The sequence below is a fragment of the Mobula birostris genome, chromosome 19 (assembly GCF_030028105.1).
Source record: "Mobula birostris isolate sMobBir1 chromosome 19, sMobBir1.hap1, whole genome shotgun sequence".
Lineage (NCBI taxonomy): Eukaryota > Metazoa > Chordata > Chondrichthyes > Myliobatiformes > Myliobatidae > Mobula > Mobula birostris.
In genome coordinates, this window is record NC_092388.1 from 59107245 (window position 1) to 59126512 (window position 19268).

The 19268-nt window shown below is 40.2% G+C and overlaps 1 protein-coding gene across 6 annotated transcripts in view; it reads right to left on the reverse strand.

The window, feature by feature from the left end:
- Positions 1-19268, reverse strand: part of fars2 (phenylalanyl-tRNA synthetase 2, mitochondrial) — a 425604-nt gene that overhangs the window by 290916 nt on the left and 115420 nt on the right. For all 6 annotated transcript variants that reach the window (XM_072283671.1, XM_072283673.1, XM_072283674.1 and 3 more), the window contains 2 exons: positions 13418-14043; positions 9675-9834 (listed from right to left, as the gene is read on the reverse strand). In XM_072283671.1, the coding sequence (XP_072139772.1) occupies positions 9675-9834; positions 13418-14029 (772 nt within the window). In that variant the 5' untranslated portion in view covers positions 14030-14043. The remainder of the gene's footprint in view (positions 1-9674; positions 9835-13417; positions 14044-19268) is intronic.

The following is a 19268-nucleotide window of genomic DNA, read 5'->3' on the forward strand; positions in this document are numbered from 1 at the left end:
TTATTGTCATTTCGACCATAACTGCTGGTACAGTACACAGTAAAAACGAGACTTTTTCAGGACCATGGTGCTACATGAAACAACACAAAAACTACACTGAACTACGTAAAACAACACAAAAACTACACTAGACTACAGAACTACCCAAGACTGCAAAAGTGCACAAAACAGTGCAGGCATTACAATACATAATAAACAAGACAGTAGGCACAGTAGAGGGCAGAAGGCTGGTGTCAGTCCAGGCTCTGGGTATTGAGGACTCTGATGGCTCGGGGGAAGAAACTGTTACATAGTCTGGTCGTGAGAGCCCCAATGCTTCGATGTATTTTGCCAGATGGCAGGAGGGAGAAGAGTTTATATGAGGGGTGCGTGGGGTCCTTCATTATGCTGTTTGCTTTACGGATGCAGTGTGTGGTGTAAATGGCTGTAACGGTGGGGAGAGAGACCCCGATGATCTTCTCAGCTGACCTCACTATCCGCTGCAGGGACTTGCGATCCGAGATGGCACAATTTCCGAACCAGGCAGTGATGCAGCTGCTCAGGATGCTCTCAATACAACCTCTGTAGAATGTGGTGAGGATGGGGGAGTGGGAGATGGACTTTTCTCAGCCTTCGCAGAAAGTACAGACGCTGCTGGGCTCTCATGGCCCCTCTCTGGCTCTCCTAATTTCTATCTTAAGCTCCTTCCTGCTGGCCTTCTAATTTTCTAAATCTCTATCATTACCTAGTTTTTTGAACCTTTCATAAGCTCTTCTTTTCTCCTTGACTAGATTTACAACAGCCTTTGTACACCACAGTTCTTGTACCTTACCATCCTTTCCCTGTCTCATTGGAATGTACCTATGCAGAACTCCACACAAATATTCCCTGAACATTTGCCACACTTCCCTGAGAACATCTGCTCCTAATTTATGCTTCCAAGTTCCTGCCTGATAGCTTCATATTTCCCTTTACTCCAATTAAACGCTTTGCTAACTTGTCTGTTCCTATCCCTGTCCACTGCTATGGTAAAGGAGATAGCATTCTATAGACAGATGGATAGATAGATAGATATACTTTATTGATCCCGAGGGAAAATGGGTTTCGTTACAGCCGCACCAACCAAGAATCGAGCATAAATATAGCAATACAAAAACCACAAACAATCAAACAACAAAATGCAAACTATGCCAGATGGAAAATAAGTCCAGGACCGATATATTGGCTCAGGGTGTCTGACCTTCCATGGGAGGAACTGCAAGTTCGATGGCCACAGGCAGGAACGACCTCCCGTGCCGCCCAGTGTTGTATCTCGGTGGAATATGGCTGAAGTCCAACAGTAAAAAGTTCAATATCCGGTCTACAAACACGCTCCTTGATCGTAATATGACCCGGAATGCACCATCTGTTGTTAACCAGAACAGTAAGTACCCAACTCCTTTACGCTTACTGCTCTCAGTGCATTTCCAGTCAGCCTGAAAGGTCTGGAAGCCGACCATGGAAAAGTTTTGATCGGGTATGTCCTCCTGCAGCCCCGTTCCAGTGAAACACATAACACTGCACTCCTGAAATGTTCTCTGACGCCTGGCTAGCGCCGTGAACTCGTCCATTTTATTACCCACCGAACTCCTCTTCTCCATAATCTCTGTTGTCTCGACCCGGTCCTCTTTCCTCGACTTTGTGATCCCCCTCTGCATCCTCTGTGTGTTTTCCTCCAGATTTCAGCAGGGGTGTCCACCGCTCTGCTCGCTAAACCGGCCGGCATAAGCACAAGCAGCTGGTCCCTGGTATAAACAATGCGACCATGCTTCTGACCAGCTAATCAGACGTGTCGGAATGTAACTATTTCCAGCGCTAAAAACCCAAATAAAACTCGCTCTACCAGCATGTTAGAGAAGGTGCAGCTTCAATGTGTTACCATGAAAAAAATATACAAAAAAAAATAATATAAGTTAAAAAGTAAGAAGAAAAAAAGTAAGAATACCGATCGGAAAGGCTGTAACAGGCTGCATGCATGACCGGCGCATGCGCACTGTACCCTGATCACTATCTCCAAAATGCTCTCCCACTGAGAAATCTGACAACTGACCAGGTTCATTTCCCAATACCAGGTCAAGTACAGTATCTCCTCTTGTAGGTTTATCTACATATTGTGTCAAGAAACCTTCCTGAACACACCTAACAAGCTCCACCCCAGCTAAACCTCTCGCTCCAGGAACATGCCAATCGATAATTGGGAAATTAAAATCTCTCACCACAACAATCTTGTTATTGTTACACCTTTCCAGAATCTGTCTCCATATCTGCTCCTCGATGTCCCTGTTACTATTGGGTGGTCTATATAAAACTTCCAGTTGTGTTATTGACCCCTTCCTGTTCCTAACCTCCATGCACAGAGACTCCGTAGACAATACCTCCATGGCGACACCTTTTCTGCAGCCGTGACAGTATCTCTGATCAGCAATGCCCCCCCCCACCTCTTATGCCTCTCTCCCTGTCCTTTCTGAAACACCTAAAGCCTGGCACTCAAAGTAACCATTCCTGCCCCTGAGCCATCCAAGTCTCTGTAATGGCCACAACATCATAGATCCAAGTACTGATCCACGCCCTAAGCTCTTCCACTTTGTTCATAATACTCCTTGCATTAAATTAGACACATCTTAAACCATCGGTCTGAGCGTGTCCCTTCTCTATCATCTACCTATCCTCCCTCTCACACTGTTTCCAAGCTTTCTCTATTTGTGAGCCAACCGCCCCTACCTCTGTCTCTTCAGTTTGGTTCCCACCCCCCCTCCCCAGAAATCCTCGCTTAAACTCTCCCCAGTAGCCTTAGAAAACCTCCTCACCAGGATTTTGGTCCACCTGGGATTCAAGTGTAACCCGTCCTTTTTGTACAGGTCACTCCTACCCCAAAAGAGGTCCCTATGATCCAGAAATCTGAATCCTTGCCCCCTGCTCCAATCCCTCAGTCACGCATTTATCCTCCACCTCACTTTGTTCTTATACCGAGTGTCACATGGCACAGGCAGTAATTCCAAGATTACTACCTTTGTGGTCCTGCTTCTCAACTTCCTTCCTAATTCTCTGTAGTCTGCTTTCAGGACCTCCTCCCTTTTCCTGCCTATGTCGTTGGTACCAATATGTACCACGGCCTCTGGCTGTTCTCCTTCCTACTTCAGGATATCGTGGATACGATCAGAACCATCCCGGACCCTGGCACCTAGGAGGCAAAGAGGCAAACTACTATGCATGTTTCTTTCCTGCATCCACAGAATTGCCTGTCTGACCACCCTAACTATAGAGTCCCCTATCACTGCTGCCATCCTCTTCCTTTCCCTACCCTTCTGAGCCACAGGGCCTGACTCTGTGTCAGAGGCACGGCCACTGTTGCTTCCCCCAGGAATGCTATCCCCCCCCCAACAATACTCAAGCAAGAGTACTTATTGTCAAGGGGTACAGCCACAGGGGTGCTCGCTAGCCTCTGACTCCTGCCCTTCCCTCTCCTGACAATATCTGTCTCCCAAGGCCCCAGTGTGACTACCTGCCTATAGCCACTCTCTATCATCTCTTCACTTTCCCTGACCAGATGAAAGTCATCAAGCTGCATCTCCAGTTCCCTAATGCAGTCCCTAAGGAGCTGTACCTCAACGTACCTGGCACAGATGTGGCCGTACCGGAGGCTGAGAGTCTCCAAGACTTCCCACATCTGACACCTGGTACAGAACACCAGCCTCACACATATACTTCCTGTTTGTATTCTATACAGATAACCTACCTCGCCTCCACCCAGTATCGCTAAAGCCCCGTTGAGCCAAAGTCTTCCTACTCTGTCTCCCTCCACTCCGTCACCCGCTCTATAAAATATCTCCTTTTAAACTCATCTCACTGTTCTTACTGGCTGACGTCCACCCACTTGCGCAGTCATGCTCCGATCAAACTGCTGAAGAAATAACCCATTGGGGTAATGGGTTGAGGGGATCTAAAGGATACTCCCAATAGAGTGATTACTCAATTCCTGTTTCTGACTTCCACCCACACTGAGTCAGTAAACATTTCTTCCATGACATCCTCCCCTTCTGCAGATGTGATACCCCCTCTCCCTTTGACCTCATCCCTGTCCCTTTTGAAACATCTAAACCCTGGAACATCCAGCAACTATTCCTGCCCCTGTGAGAACCAAATCTTGAATATTGATCACAAGATCATAGTTCCATGCACTAATCCATGCTCAAAGTTCATCACCTTTTTTTTTCTTTAGGCACATTTCAATTCAGCCAACTGACTACATTTATGCCCTATCCACTGGTCATCCTTCCTCACAGTCTCTTTACACATTACATCTACCTTTTCACCAACTGCTCCATCCTCTGACCTATCAGTCCGATTTCCATTCCCCTGCCAACCTAGATGAAATCCTTTCCAACAGCTCAAGTAAATCTGCTCGCTAGGACATTGGTTCCCCTTGAGTTCAGGTACAATCTGTCTCTTTTGAACAGGTCACAACATCCCAAATAGATATCACAGTGATCCACAAATCTAAAACACTGCCCCCTGCAGCAAATCTTCAGCCAGGCGTTCATAACAATTCCTTCTACATTGTTCCTCCATGAATCATCAAAGCTTAAGATAACAATCCAGAGTTAACATCTATACTAGGAGAGCTAAGTAAAAAATAGAGGAAAAAAACAGCCTAACAGACAAGTGTGCTTGTGATCTATCATGGGGAGTTCCTGACTTTCCAATCTGGTAAGCAATGAGTATGCCAATACAATATTTAAAATACATTCTCCAGCCAGCATAGCTCCCTAGTCAAATCAATTAAGAAACACCACACAATCCGGACGGTGTACAATAGACCCATGACATTTTGTACTTACAAGTTTCAAAAGAAATGTTCCACCTAAAAGGCAGAAGATTTTTTTGCCCTATTATAATGACATGGCTCTTTTCTACTCCTCTATGTTCTACAATAATGATACTAATTCAACCTTCCAGCACATTGCAATATACTGTAGGTGTTCCTAATGACATGAGGAGAGCTATAGATAAAGCAAAGGCAATATTCCAGTTGAACATGCAGCCACAATCACATTTATATTCGGTCCAATTTCTAGTCAAAGGTGATATCAGGATTACTGATCTTTGATGACATCTATCAAACAATTGCTTTCCTTCAAAATTTGCATCTTCGAAAGTTAAAGTTCACGATAAGTGTTGTCATAGGCAAACATATAGAGGGCATAAAAGCTATGAACATTAGATTCCATCCACATTCTTACTTTTGTAACTCCAATACTTTTACACTGCTCTAAATCTGTGTCATAATGATCTGTGCATTTTCTGCTTCACTGCTGGCATTTCAATCTTCGGCTCTCAAACACCCATACCCTGGAATTTCACCTTGTTCTTCCTTGTTAACAGTTACCTTAATTTATCTCATTAAATAAGAGTTTGCTCATCTACCCTAGTGATTTTTATATTTGATGCTATCCAATTTTTGTCTGATAGAGTTCCTGTTAAGTTCTGAGGAATACATTTGCTTTTAGAGATGTAATATAAATAGAGATTATAGTATTATTTCAGATTTTCAGAATATTGTTCACTTTCTTTTCAATTTACTTTCTATCAAAAAGTAGTGCAATCCATTCATAATACATCTATTGATATCTGATTTGCATAGTCATCCGGTGTCACAACTAATAAAATAACACAGTATCGCTAAAGATCTTTTCACATCTCCGTTAGTTTTTATCTCATATCCTTATTCAAATCAAAGCTTATGCAGACCTCATGGATGTTGAAAATCAGTATCACTAAGAAAATGCACATACAAATATAAGAGGGATACGTGAGAGGAGGCCCTGCACTTCCACCATGAATTACTAAATCATAGTCGATCTCTAACTTCAACCCCATCATCTTTGATTCCTTTAATATTCAAACATTTCTTAATCTGTCACGAATATCATCTACGCCCACAGGAGTATAGAGAATTTCAAACTTTCATCACCCTCTTGATGAAGAAAATTCTTTTCATCTGTCTTTTTGAGATTAAATATCCCAAATGATACTACAGGTAACCCCTTTGTTACAAAGGATTGAATTTGTATAAAAAGAGCTGAATCATGAGTTTTCATGACACGAAAACACACCATCTAGTCACGCATCAAGAAAAAAATTTGAAAAATAAATGTTTTTTTACACAAGTGAATTTTATTCTGTATTTCTAATTTTTGGGTAGTGAACTGTGAATTCTCTAAGTGCAGATTTCTGCAACCCCAAATAGCTGTCACTAGGGTGAGGGGTGGGGTCAGTCACCTCTACAGTACTTTGCAAAGTCTGATTTGTCCTTTTGCTTTGCACCTGGACAACATCTGCACAATTTTCCATATTGTCAGGCAGATGCCACCACTATTATGACTAGGGCTGCAGCTCTCTTTGGAGTACCGGTTTGCAATGGTATAGAATTCAACTGGATGCTTTTGTTTGGTATTCGGTATTATAATAACTCCTGTTTTGCTCGATGGTAGTCTGTTGCTGGTAATTTTTTTTGGCATGAAATTTTAAATGCTGAGAGATTATCTTCCTGGCTTGATAGAAATGACAAAATGCAGAGAATATCATCCTGGAGAACGTAGACTATACTATATTCACCTGCTTCTGTATGTAATGTCCTGGTTAAGATTTCTACTGCTATGCTGTAGGTATTTCATTTCAGCAGTTTTCTGCAAAAAGCAATGTGTCCTGCCGGTAGAATGTTTAAGTTTCAGCTAAAGATGAGAAGCCCAGCTGTTCAACTTAGGAACATTTTGTCAGCCAAAAGATGGTGGGATCTGGAGGAAGTTCTGGAGAGAACAGGGCAGAGAGAGTTTTGTGACAGACAGTTTGGAGTCTTTTGGTGGGGGCTGCAGAGCAGAACAGAAGGGAAGATGTCACAGAATGCCATTGGAAGGAGAGTCCCCATTGCAAGAAATGCTTTGTGCAGATGAATAGCTCCAAGGAGAAAAGACCGGTATTCCTGAGAGTATGAGCCAATTTGCTCAAGATGGACTTCAAGGAAAGTTTGGATAGTGGCTGGAGCTTTCACACAGAAGTTCCTTATTGGCTTAGTAGCGTGAGCAAGGAGAAGCTGTTTCAGGGTCTAGCCTACGTGTGTTTGGAAGTTAAGAACATGTATGCCAACAGTTGCCACTTGGCTTCGTATATATTGTTTTATTTATTTATTTTCATACTGCATATGTAACATGGGTGTAGACCAAAATTAAGCTGATATTGTAACAGCAGGAACTGTGTTTTTGTAAATTCATTTTGTTGTTTTTAATGTAATACCCTCTTTCTGCATTGAACAGATAAAGGAGTTAAGGACCTGAAAAATGATTTGTTGTCCTGCATGTTTGTTTTTCCCCAGGCTAAAAAATTAATCCCTGTTTTTGTGTATACAATTGCTAGGTGAGCCAATGCCTAAAGAGAGGTTTTATACATATGTAAGAATAAAAGGAATAGTTTTGATCCAGGACACAAATTATGAAATTCTTACTTGTAAATGCAGGAATCTCTTTAACTTAGCAGTATCCACCTCAATGACTACTTAACCACTGAAACTATTATAAATTGCTGAATAATAAAAGAATGAACTTTCATTTATCCCATATTTATGCATCTGTAATCTCCTGCAAATATTTCTAATGCTATTAAGCAATTTAATAGTCTAAATAAGGTTATTTGGTGTTATGAAAATATTAAAAGTGAATTTTATTTCAAGTTTTCTGCAAAATAAGTGCAGGGATATTTTTTATTTTCATTTATACAGAAGCAAATGAAGTTGTAGGCTGATGAGCATCAACATCTTTAAAGAATCAGAACTTCATGTCATTCATTTGATTTACTTCTTGCTGTATTTTGCATTAATATTATTTAACAAAACATAAGAATGCATTGTAAAATGGTAAGGAGAAGATATATAATTCAGCAGTTTATTGAAAGGTTTATGTGGGTTATATCAGTGCATGTACCAGTACTATAAAGTTCTTCTTAAACTATTCTCAAGCAACTGCCCCACCCCACCCCCATTCCCAACAAATGCCAGATGGTTGAGAGTCATAAATGCAATCACTGTGATACAAAGCAGTAAAGCTTAATAACAATGTACAGGTAGTGCTGCATAACTGATAAATATACTGGGAGTTCAATAAAACTGCATCATGCACCTTTCAGTGCATTCTTCTTTCCTCAATTATACTCCACACACCAGAAATATGTCTTAGAAGGCAATCTTCCAGCTCTAGCTTTATGTACCATAAAATAACATTTACAATAACAGCAATAGGCCACAGCCACCTTTAGTGTGAAATATCTTCACATAATTTCATTTTTCTAGCTAAAAATTGTATTGTGCACTACTAATAATAGCGAAACAAAAATGCTTTCTAGCACTCCCCTCCTGTCTATTAGATCCCTTCCTCTCCAGGCCTTTTTACCTTTCCTACCCAACTGGCTTCACCTATCCTCCTTCCCTTTCCCTTCACCTTTTTATTTTGGCGTCTTCCCCTTCCCTTCCAGTCCTAAAGAAGGGCTTCGGCCTGAAATGTTGATTGCTTTCATTTCTGTAGATACTGCCTAACCTGCTGAGTTCCACCAGCATTTTGCATCTATAGTTTTGGGTTTCCAGTATCTGCTGAATTTCTCATGTTTATACTTTCTAGCACCATGATAGTTGCTACCTACACAAAATGGGTGGGGGGAGAAGTAGTTTTATTCTTAGAATAATTTGGCCTTAACAGTCACATACTCACAGATACTGATTACAACATTTCAACAACCATCTTCCTCAGGTACAAGTTAGTCAAATAACAAGTTGTCTGTCTGTGTTTTGTTTTACAGCGGTTGGCATCCAGCTTAATGGTGCATTACCTCCACAAATAACAAGTTGCCTTAGAAATACCTCATATATACCCTCTTGAGTGAGCAGGGCATGGGGTAGGGCTTAATGCTCACTCCTGATTGGCTGGATCTGAATTGGCTATTCCTGATTGGTTAGCTTGAATTGGCTTTGTTCTGTCTGGTCAATTTTTTAGGCTGAACCCTCTTTAGAAATTTATGGCCCCAGACTGGAGCTATCTCTACAATCTTAGAACCAACATTTAGGTCCCCCACATGCTCCACCTCCAGTGATTCCCTAATCTTCGTCTTGTAGACATTTTCTTCCTGCTATTCTGATCTTCAGTGGCCTTCCAGTCTCACCAATGTAGCAGACATAAGAGTGCCTTAAAAAAAACTTGAGACAGAATCAAGCAGCATGGCTGAACACTGCCTATCATGCTCATGTAGACCAAGGTTTGATGAGGCCAACATCCTTGACAAGGAAGAGAATGCCTACAAAAGAAATATTTGAAAAGCTATACTCCTTCGGTTATGCAGAAAGACCTATGCTTTTAGTACTGTCAAAAGCAAATGAGCATAATGTAAGGGGCTAAAGTATAATATGATATCTTCAGCTTGGATAATATGCCAAAATACATTCATGTTTTAAGTCTTTTACACTGAAGAAAACAATGTGGTTTTTGAATCAAAACAAGTAGGTCACCTCTGGAGCCAAGAGCTCCAATGAAGTGAGTGACATGGCAGTGCAAGAAATGAAAAACAACAGCAAATGTTAAATTACATACGTTACATAGATTTTATCACACTCTACATACCTTTTCCAAAGAGATGTGTCATGACTTTGTTCAGTGTCTGTTTCAAATCAAACTCAAGTAGCTTAACAGCTTCCAATGTGTGGCTCTCTTGCTTATAGGCTGTGCGGGATCCCTTCTCAAAAATATTCAGCTCTTCACCATTTTGCACATTAGCGAACAGCTGAAAGCAGGCAAAGTCTCTTTGGTTAGTTAAAGAATAATACACATACTCACACAAAGGGGAATTATTTCAATGCTAAATCGAAGCTCAAATGATGTGATGAATGAAGATGATGTCACTTCATTATTTTAGGAGAATGACTACCATAGAAACAACCTTATTATTCCTTTGTATTTATTATAAATATTCATAAACCAGTTATTCAGTTATCTGTTTCATTACCTTTATAATTTGAGGCCAATCATTTGCAAAAGGAAATGTTCACTTTGGGTCAGTGAGCAGTATTACTTTATAGCACATTATAATTCCGGTGCATAAATTGTATACAAAATAAACATACAGTAAATATGATTCAAAGTGATTTGCAATGTGAATGGTCAATTATCAAAAAGCAAAATAATCTGGTTCTAGGACAGTGATAGAAAAAACATAAGAACATCAGAACTAGGAGCAGGAGTTGGCCACCTGGCCCATTGAGCCTGCTCCGCCATTCAATAAGATCATGGCTATTGCGGCTGTGGACTCAGCTCCACCTACCTGCCTTTTCCTCATAACCCTCAGTTCCCCTGCTAATAAGAACTCTCTGTTAAAGTGCTAGCTTTTTTATTTACATTTAAAAGTGAGCAGTGAAGTCGGTGAGGTTGAAGGTTTTTAGCAAAGGATTTCAGAAAATAGGGATTTAAGTACTGATAGATCACCCAATTATAATCAATATTTCAAAATCAGATCAAGAGTGGGCAGGGAAACTGAAATTGCAGATGCTTCTCTCATAGGACTAGTACAATTAACCAGGGAGACAAATATGATAGTGGCTATTTTGGACTCAATTAATTGGGTCTCTATGGAACTTGCTGGTAATGTGAGTAGATATGAGGTAGAAACAGCTGCTCTATATTTGCAAAGATTTGCTTGCTCTAACTAAGATATAAACTTCCTAGATGTTCAATCAATAAATGTAAAGTAAAAATATCTCCAGAGTGCGACTGGTCATCAGGAACAGGTAATGTACGAGCATTGACTTATTGCTGACCACAAACATATTAACATATCATAGACATGTAGCCTCCCATCTAATTATCTGCTTTAAATATAAAATTAAAATTATGAGTTCATTTTCTATAAATATACTAGCCATAGAGAAGCAGCATAAATTTGTGTAGAAGTAATCAGAGAAAAGGAATTGATTTTAAAATTCAATGCTCATAGTGACTGTGAACAATGGTAGTTCAGGTGTAAAGCCCTGCCTGGATGAAACAGAATGCCAAGGCTGTTTCACCCCAGTTCAGCTTGAGTAGCAGCCATAGAAAAAAAAAAGTAAATTACTTCTAAACAATTAGACCAAAAATTACCAAGAAATGTTAAAGTTTTAGTTTCCCATTAAAATAAAAGGCAACAATAGTTCGCTGAGTGTTTGTTGCCATTGAGATAGGTATGCCAAACTCAAATACAGGACTGTCGCATGAATAAGAACTTGCTGGACAATAGATAATCTTTTGGGCCTATGTGGTGCTTGTACATTGTGTGACATAATGGGATCACGTGGGTAGTCCAGAACAAGCCTAGACCATGAAACTGCTCAAGAAGTATTCGACAGATGGCAAAGACACTCCCTTGGTGGTTGTCTGTCAAAACTGGTATTTTTTTTAAACATGCCTCTCCAATGACCCTGACATTTAAAAGCTTGCAAAACAATTAAAAATAGACAATTAACTATGTCATACAATTATTAAAAATACTTAAATAATTAAAACATTACTACAGGCAAATTAATTAATAATCAACCTTTCTCACTTTTCTTCATCTAGCTGTAAAATCTCTATTCAAATGAATGAGCACATGAAGGCAGTTTGTGCTTCACTGCTGGACTCTTACCAAATCTAACATCAAATGTAGAAACACCACATCCAGAAACTAGTACTTCACATTCCAAGCAACACACATAAAAGTTGCTGGTGAACGCAGCAGGCCAGGCAGCATCTCTAGGAAGAGGTACAGTCGACTTTTCGGGCCGAGACCCTTCGTCAGGACTAACTGAAGGAAGAGATAGTAAGAGATTCGAAAGTGGGAGGGGGAGGGGGAGATCCGAAATGATAGGAGAAAACAGGAGGGGGAGAGATGGAGCCAAGAGCTGGACAGTTGATTGGCAGAAAGGATATGACAGGATCATGGGACAGGAGGCCTAAAGCCAACTGGAGTAAGTTGGCGGTGGAGACACGTTCCAAGAAAAGGTATATGGCTGTGATAGCGAGTCTGAGTCAAAATGTGGTCGAAAAGTTGAAAAGCCGAAGAAATTACAGATGCAGAGCAGTGAGAGATGGTTTCACTGAACTCCTGTTGAAGAGAAGATTTAAACTTCTTCAGTGTAGGCATCACCGGAAGAGGCTTCGCAGTAGTGAATTCCAAACCACTTATCTAGCAAATATTGGTAACTCCCACAAAGCTAGCAGTAAAACCAGCAAACCCCAGACCATTGAACTGTCAAAGCTTTCTTTCCTGATAAAATAAGACTTAATTTTGCAATGATAATGTTTTAAATTCTCTGCAAATAAAATTGTATCTCCTAACACTTGCTCCTTAATAGAACAATTCTACATAGTTTGAATGATCTGCAATTAAGTGACTAGATCATGCAAATACCATGCTCTGATGAATTAATACTTAGTTACTTCTAATGTAATTAACATGAATGCAGCAAAAATTGTTTTGTCTTCTTACTTCCCATGCAACAACATTCTGAAAGTGTTCTATTAATTTCTTTGTCCTGGTAGAATAGTTAACAAATTTAGCAGTTTGCATTTCCTCCAATTAACTCCTTCTTAATTCTCCAAACTACAAAAAAATGCAACCAACTGTTATTATTGTATCCTTATCAATAACTCTAAAGCCACTTAAACCAAGAAATTACTCTGAGCTACAATCACTTTTACATTATGCATAATCACCTCAACAATCATGCAGGCACAGCAAAATCCAAATATCAGCAACTGGGTAAATTAACCTTTCTTACTGTTCTTCACCATAGCTGTAAAATCTCTATACTTTGTTGCTCAGTGTAAGGAAATAGGATTTTGGCTTGTTCTTTTTCAAAATAGTGCCATGTGCTAGTTTTCATATCTATTAATATCCACTAGAATGAAGAGGACACAGATAGGACTTGAGTTTACCATCTGATCTGAAGAAGGCTCCTCCAGCAACGCAACACCTCCTTTACTAATCTGCCTCCTCAACTAGAATTTTGAGCTCCTGAATGGAGGGTTGAATTGCAGATCTATATCTGTGATGAGAATGTTAATAAAATCTACACCTCCAGATTCATTCCTTAGTTTGTACCAATAGCCAATCTTCATGTCAATCACTGAAAATTCCCATTCCTTCCTGATCATTATGTAATGGTCTTCATTGATAATATGTGTCAAAAGGGAAAATTATGATATAACTCAGAGAATACATAGTATCTATGACTCTTTGGTCACTGACAACCTATGAAATTGTATCCCAGCAGATCATCAACAAAAGGCAAAAATGAAAGTGTGCAACAAACAGAAACTTTGGTAGACAATTAAAGAATAATGTCAACTCTCACCTCATGGTTTGTAAATAGTCTGACTCCTTCCACTTGGTGGAAGACTGGATAGTGACTTTTGTCAATTTCATCTCGTCGATAAACATCTCCAAATACCAGAAAGGCATTGAGGCCTGCACGAATAAGATCTCGTTGGTGAGCAGAAGTATGAGCCCTCAGCATGTTTGTTTTATTGAGGTAAAAGTTATCACCTTTCTTTCTGCTTGCATGATCTGGCGGTATAAGTAAACTGTCAAAGTTCTGCTCTGTGGTAACCACAGGGGACAGATCATCATACACAGAATAGAGTGGACTCGTATGGTGACTCAAATAATGTGTATAGAAATGGTCCTTAATGCGCTCTTTAATCAGCCATAATGGGTGGCTTCTTTGGTTCTGTAAACATTTCCCCACTTTAGACAAAATCTTTGGTGTAACATTTGTATAGTTATCACGAGGATAGAATTTTCCAAAGAGTTCAATTGCACCATTCTGTGTTCCACTGGATGCTGGACCTGATGTTTTACTTCTGGCTTGCTTTACATTTCTGTCTGCATATCTTGATTGTAAATGAAGAGATAGTAAAATCTTCTGAAATCGTGGAAATGGGAAGAATTTACAAGGTATCTTCATTATTACCAATCCACCTGAAAACAGAATTATCTTTGTATTGAGTTTGTATATTACTCAGAACACAGTGAATAACTCAGCTCAATATTATCAATTAATAAACAACAGAAACAAAATGACATCTAAGAATTTTGTGTATAAAGCTTAGAGTTTTTCCAAAAAGCACCTTAAGGTCAAATTAAGCAATAATAGATTAATAGATAATATGGGGAAGATAAACAGAAAAATCACTGATAGAATTTCAGATGAATATGAAATACACTTTTTCTCCGCTTTTACTTCAGCAGTGCAAATTATCAGTAATTAAATGGAGAACAATCATTGGTCAGATTACGCACTCAAACACAGTATTTGAGATTTATCTATAAAACAATGCAAAAAGGTAGTTAAATTATATGGAAAATATGCCATGTTATTGAGAAAATTTGTTAAGTATTCCTTGAGAGGTATAAAAAAAATTATGTGTGATGTTATTAAATCGTACAGAATCCAAAAAGGAATGAAGGAGGGTGGGGGGGGGGTTGAATGATGTCAAAATCTTTCTACTACTCTACTGGAAACAGTTTAAAGTGGGCAGTCATTTAAGACTAAGATACATAAGAACTTCTGGTATTCTGAAACTCATTGAGTTGAGGCCACTGGATTACTAAGGCATTTAATAAGGAGGTGGATGAATTATGAAAGCTGAAGGGATAGAGGACTATTGGGAACTGCAACGGAAGCAGTGATGAGGCCAGGGACAGATCAGTCACCATCACAATGAGTGGTGGGAAGGCTCAAGGGGCCAAGTGGTCATTTCCTGCTCCTATTTTCTCTTTATATCAAACTGTAAAGTCAGTCTTTGGGTGATAATCAGTTGCCCAATCAAAAAGAAAGAAATTGAAAGTACCAAGTTTGTTTTCCAGAATAATAGCCAGCTACATTTTCAGGGAACCATAACAATCCCATAGATAGAAATCATTAGGTATTCTGCTACTAAGTAATTTTCTCTTAATGGATTTCTGAGAAATACAAATGAAAATTTTTATATCACATTTATGGAATAAACAACTGTAGACTTGTCCTATTAATATACAATGCTGAATGTGAAACACAATCAAAATTCAAATGCAATAGTTCCTCACGTACATAACTCACAAAAATCTCATTAAAAACCTGTGTAAATAAACAAATGAGACACTACCTTCTTGCTTTAACCGTTCATGTCTTAATATGTTCTGCTTTCTTGAAACAGGAAATTATACAATACCATTCTTTACCCCAATTCTCTTCAATATTCTTGTCATTTAGCAGAAACCTGGTACTGCATCTAACAGATCACATTTCCCTCCATACGTAAATTTCCACCAAGGTTACATGCATTTCTTTTAAACTTAATGGAGTTTTGAAAATTTATCAATTCCCAGTGGAGAATGAACTGATCAGAAATCATTCAGAACTAAATCTAGGTATTTGTAGTTGGGCACATTGGTCAGCTCAGACAGATGGCGTGAAAGTTACTCAGTGACTTTATCACACCACATCATGTTTTCAGGTAATTGAGATTTGATTTCTGATTCCAGCAGCAAGCAGATTTATTGATATACAATCCTACATGGCAGATTTTCAACAAGCACAAAACTTCTCGAATTACCTTAAAGGATCCTACATCATATATCTCCCTATTCTTTTTTTACAAGACTTGATTATTTTTATTGTGGCTCATAATAATTTTTTTTATGTCTTGCACTGCACTGTTGGCACAAAACAACATTTTACATTATATCTCGGCATTACTGCCCATGCCACGTGACAGTGAGTATAGGAATAGAATGAGGTGGAGGATAAATGCGTGGCTGAGGGATTGGAGCAGGGGGCAGGGATTCAGATTTCTGGATCATTGGGACCTCTTTTGGGGCAGGAGTGACTTGTACAAAAAAAGACATATTGTACTTGAAACTGAGGGGGACCAATATCCTGACAGGGAGGTTTGCTAAGGCTATTGGGGAGAGTCTAAACTACAATTTCTGAGGGGTGGACACCCAACTGAAGAGATGGAGGAAGAGGCGGTTGGCTCACAAACAGAGAAAGCTTGTAGACAGTGCGAGAGGGAGGACAGGTAGGTGATATAGAAGGGATACGCTCAGAACGATGGTTTCAGATGTGTCTATTTTAATGCAAGGAGTATTATGAACAACGTGGATGAGCTTATGGTGTGGATCAGTACTTGGAGCTATGATGTTGTGGCCATTACAGAGACTTGGATGGTTCAGGGGCAGGAATGGTTACTTAAGAGGGCCAGGCTTTAGATGCTTCCAAAAGGACAGAGAGGGAGGCAAAGAGGTGGGGGCATGGCACTGTTGATCAGAGATAGTGTCACAGCTGCAGAAAAGGAGGAAGTCATGGAGGGATTGTCTACGGAGTCTCTGTGGGTGGAAGCTAGGAAAAGGAAGGAGTCAATAATTCTACTGGGTGTTTTTTATAAACCATCCAAAAGTAACAGGGACATCGAGGAGCAGATAGGGAGACAGATTCTGGAAAGGTGAAATAATAATGGGGTCGTCATGGTGGGAGATTTTAATTTCCCAAATATCGATTGGCATTTCCCTAGTGCAAGGGGTTTAGATGGCACTGAGTTTGTTAGGTGTGCTCAGAAAGGTTTCCTGACACAATATGTAGAGAAGTTGACAAGAGGAGAAGCTGTACCTGATCTGGTATTGGGAAATGAACCTGGTCAGGTGTCAGGTCTCTCAGTAGGAAAGCATTTTGGAGATAGTGATCACAATTCTATCTCCTTTACTATAGCCTTGGAGAGGAATAGGAACAGACAAGTTAGGAAAGCGTTTAATTGGAATAAGGGAAAATATGAGGCTATCAGGCGGGAACTTGGAAGCATAAATTGGGAACAGATGTTCACAGGGAAATGTATGGCACAAATGTGCCAAATGTTCAGGGGATATTTGCGTGGAGTTCTGCATAGGTACATTCCAATGAGACAGAGAAAGGATGGTAGGGTACAGGAACTGTGGTGTACAAAGGCTGTTGTAAATCTCATCAAGAAAAGAAAAGAAAAGCTTACAAAAGGATCAAAAAACTAGGTAATGATAGAGATCTTGAAGATTATAAGGTTAGCAGGAAGGAGCTTAAGAATGAAATTAGGAGAATCAGAAGGGGCCATGAGAAGGCCTTGGCGGGCAGGATTAAGTAAAACGTCAAGGCATTCTACGAGTATGCAAACAGCAAGAGGATAAGACTTGAGAGAATAGGACCAATCAAGTGTGACAGTGGAAAAGTGTGTATGGAACCGGAGGAGCGAGCAGAGGTATTTAATGAATATTTTGCTACAGTATTCACTATGGAAAAGGATCTTGGTGATTGTAGGAAGACTTACAGCAGACTGAAAAGCCTGAGCATATAGATATTAAGAAAGAGAATGTGTGCTGGAGCTTTTGGAAAGCATCAAGTTAGATAAGTCACTGGGACCACATGAGACGTACTTCAGGTTACTGTGGGAGGCGAGGGAGGAGATTGCTGAGCCTCAAGCGATGGTCTTTGGATCATCAATGGGGACGGGAGAGGTTCTGAAGGATTGCGGATGTTGTTCCCTTATTGAAGAAAGGGAGTAGAAATAGCCCAGGAAATTATAGACCAGTGAGTCTTACTTCAGTGGTTGGTAAGCTGATGGAGAAGATTCTGAGAAGCAGGATTTGTGAACATTTGGAGAGGCATAATATGATTAAGAATAGTCAGCATGGCTTTGTGAAAGGCAGGTTGTGCCTTACGAGCCTGATTTAATTTTTTGAGGATGTAACTAAACACATTGATGAAGGTAGAGCAGTAGATGTAGTGTATATGGATTTCAGCAAGGCATTTGACAAGGAACCCCATGAGTAAGGAGGCATGGGATCCAAGGGGATTTGCTTTGTGGATCCAGAACTTGCTTGGCCACAGAAGGCAAAAAGTGGTTGTAGGAGGTTGATGCCCAGTGGTGTACCTCAGGAATCCATTCTGGGACCCTTACTCTTCCTGATTTTTATAAATGACTGGATGACGAAGTGGAGGGATGGGTTAGTAAATTTGCTGATGACACGAAGGTTGGGGGTGTTGTGGATAGTGTGGAGGGCTGTCAGAGGTTACAGCGGGACATCAATAGAATGCAAAACTGGGCTGAGAAGTGGCAGATGGAGTTCAACCTAGGTAAGTGTGACGTGGTTCATTTTGGTAGGTCAAATAAGATGGCAGAATACAGTATAAATGGTAGGACTCTTGGCAGTGTGGAGGATCAGAGGGATCTTGGGGTCCGAGTCCATAGGACACTCAAAGCTGCTGCGCAGGTTGACTCTGTGGGATTGAGTTTAAGAGCTGAGAGGTAATGTTACAGCTGTATAGGACCTGGGTCAGACCCCACTTGGAGTACAGTGCTCAGTTCTGGTCACCTCACTACAGGAAGGATGTGGAAACTATAGAAAGGGTGCAAAGGAGATTTACAAGGATCTTGCCTGGATTGGGGAGCATGCCTTGTGAGAATAGGTTGCGTGAACTCGGCCTTTCTCCTTGGAGTGATGGAGGATAAGAAGTGACCTGATAGAGGTGTATAAGTTGATGAGAGGCACTGATCGTGTGGATAGTCAGGGACATTTTCCCAGGCCTGAAATGGCTAATACAGGAGAGCATAGTTTTAAGGTACTTGGAAGTAGGTACAGAGGAGATGTCAGCGATAAGTTTTTTACACAGAGAATAGTGAGTGCGTGGAATGGGCAGCCGGCAATGGTGGTGGAGGCCGATATGATAGGGTCTTTTAAGAGACTCCTGGATAGGTATATGGAGCTCAGAAAAATAGAGAGCTATGGGTAACCCTAGGTAATTTCTATGTTAAGGACATGTTCGGCACAACTTAGTGGGCCGAAGGGCCTGTATTGTGCTATAGGCTTTCTATGTTTCAATGTTCTTTCTAATAAACCTGATTCTGATTCTGACAAAAGCAGAGAATGCTGGAAGCTCTCAGCAAGTCAGGCAGCATCAGTTAGGAGAGAAACTGAGTCAATGCTTCTGGTCAAGGATCTTTTATCAAAACTGTAAAGTGAGAAGGCAAATCTGTATTAAGTTGCAAAAAGGTGGTGAGAAGATGGAATGTCTTGTAGTAGGATGCAACCAAAGTTGTCCAGGTAAGTTACTTTAAAAAATTGACATTTGGAACAAAGTGATACATTGACTAAATAAAACAAAGCAAGTAGAAACAATTGTATTGCCAGAACCATGCGGA